The following is a 2576-nucleotide window of genomic DNA, read 5'->3' as shown; positions in this document are numbered from 1 at the left end:
TATACCATTGTATATAGTTAGGGGTGTCTTTTGTAAAAGACTATACCCCCCCTCTCTCCCCCCATAAACAATTGTGTTAAAAAAAAATGTAACTCTTGCATTAACCATGTAAGGCCCACCAGCCCAATCTGGTATTAAATACAAACTCATTATTTTAACTAACCAGCATATTTGGTATAAGTTTCTTTTTTATATTAAATAATAAAATCTCTTTTAAAAGAAAGGTGTTTTAAAGTATTTTTTTTTTTGTCTAATAAGCAATTGAGGCCCACACAAAACATTTCAAATCATCAGACACACTTAAAAAAAAAATTTTGAATAAAAAACAAATTTTTTATTTCTGTTTATCTCTGTATTAAATATACACTAAATGGTGAAAATTTCCCTTGAGTCCAAATACCCAACTGGACCCAAAAATGGAGACTGAGATAACAGGAGCTAACTCAATCGGACTGGCACAGCCGAGAATATTAAGCTCTCTGACCTCCTCTCCAATTACAATATAAAAATTTTCCTTCTAGAAATGCCCAGCATTGCTCCCCCCTCACCACTTCCGTTTCATCTCATGTCACGAAATCAATTTACTCTTTACTTTGTAAGAAGTAGAGTTACTAGACCAACTGTTGTACACGGGAGTGATTTTGTCAGGATCAGGCACAACCACCAGATTTTAACCCAATAGTTAAGAAGGGATGAGGAAATGAATAGTAAAGTGACTCAGAGACCACAGTTTCAGTTCTGTGAACCAGTTTAAGTCCCTGGGAAGCCTAGCAACAGATGGTAACAAAGTAGAGAGCAAAATAGAGGCCAGGATAGCAGCAGGAAATAGATGTTATTTCTCACTGAAAGAAGTATTGAAGTTTAGATCTCTCTCTAAAATAATGTATGTGGTCATTTACAAAACAATCATAAGGCCAGTGGTAATCAATGGGTGTGAAACATGGCTCTTGAAAAGAAAAGAGAAAGGTATTGAGAAGGATATGGGGAGGAGTCTCGGAGAATGGGATTTGGAGAAGGAATAGCTGATGGAACTGTTTGGAGAGCCCAACATCGTGGCTTTAGTAGGAAACCTGAAAAGAGGATGGACATCCCCAGATCAGATGGATGGATGATGCGGAAGAGGTTCTAAAGCGGTTACATGTTGAAAGATGGAGAGAGAAGAGAGCAAGAGATTGGTTGGCTGTGATGAAGACCCGGGGTTCTTGTAGGCAGTGCCACAATAATAATAATAAGGGGAGAAACATTGCCTCACATTAAACTGTTTTATTGGAATTTGAGTTTTTCCTTTGACCACACCTGGACCAGCTTCCTTTTATAAATATGAAATATATTGTAATCCATCGTGAATACTAAAAAATTGATGTTTAGAAATGAAAATGGATTAATATAATCTCAAAGGTGGTGATAAATAGAAGTTGTGTTATGTGCTCACCATATTTTTAGAGCTTATTACAGAGTTGGGCAACTATGAATCTAAAAGCTAAAATTGCCATGGATACGATATTTATTTATCTATGATTCATTCATGATTAAGGGTTGTATCCATGGCAATTTTAGCTATTAGTTTCAACTATAGCTAATTTTCGCCCATCTCTGGCTTATTAGTATTTTGTCATGTGTTCTATATTGTCTTAGATTATAATTATAACTAATGATATAATTATTTTAAAGATTATACTGAAAGATAAGAGCTTTATTTTCTTTTAAATTAACTACTATTAACATTGTATGCTTTAATAGAACATTTTTCAAATGTCAATTATAAAATCATTATTATACATATATATAAATATACAAATCAATTGGTAATTAATTTACAAAGACTTTATTAAATATTTTAAACAGGTACAAAAGCATTAAATACACTAAAATTTTACAAAACCTGTGAAAATGACATACAAGATTCGCATATAAGGAAAAGTCCAACTTCTTTGTCTTTCAATATTGCAAATTGAGCAGAATCAGGACAGCCTTCGTTGTGAGTTCTTAACGCCATATCAAGAGAGTATTTAAAAGTTTGTAATGAGTCTACAGGAGGAAACTGAGATTGGCACTTAATACACGAAATACAATTATTACCGTTGACAAGAACCGATTTTTCACAAATGGGACAAATAACTTGATTTTCCCATTCGGAATTAAAATTTGCCTCTTCCTCGGCCAATATTCTATCATACTCTTCAATAAGCCAGTAATCTGAAATCAATATAAAATTATATATTTCTATAAAATTATTTATTTCCATTTTTTACCAATTTAATATCACATTTTTATTGAGGTTTTTGCTTTAGCCAGTGGTATGGATGCCTAGTAAAATCCTGTGGATTATCAGAGCCTTTTGAAGTGGAATATGGCCTAAGACAGGGTGACCCAATAGCTCTTCTCCTGTTTAATATCGCTCTACAAGTAATCATAAATAGAGCAGGAATAAATCAGGAAGGAACAGTATTCACAAAGATGACCCAAGTTCTGGCCTATGCAGACAACGTCATCATCGTAGATCCCTGCAGAGCATTAGGACTGCTTTCAAAGCGATGGATTTCAAAGCATAAGGGATGGGCCTGCATATTAATGGG

General features: G+C 34.1%; 1 protein-coding gene across 1 annotated transcript in view; it reads right to left on the bottom strand.

Moving 5' to 3' along the window:
• Positions 1–1873: 1873 nt before the first annotated feature.
• The window catches only part of LOC106691620 (uncharacterized), a 4510-nt gene continuing 3807 nt past the window's right edge, over positions 1874–2576 (bottom strand). Inside the window, exon 2 of the mRNA XM_067044746.1 lies at positions 1874–2196. Coding sequence (XP_066900847.1) covers positions 1874–2196 — 323 coding nt within the window. The remainder of the gene's footprint in view (positions 2197–2576) is intronic.

This window comes from Halyomorpha halys, unplaced genomic scaffold, assembly GCF_000696795.3.
Source record: "Halyomorpha halys isolate HHAL.00 unplaced genomic scaffold, Hhal_1.1 Scaffold2548.1, whole genome shotgun sequence".
Lineage (NCBI taxonomy): Eukaryota > Metazoa > Arthropoda > Insecta > Hemiptera > Pentatomidae > Halyomorpha > Halyomorpha halys.
The sequence above is the reverse complement of the archived record's forward strand: the minus strand, read 5'-3'. Positions and strand labels throughout refer to the sequence as shown.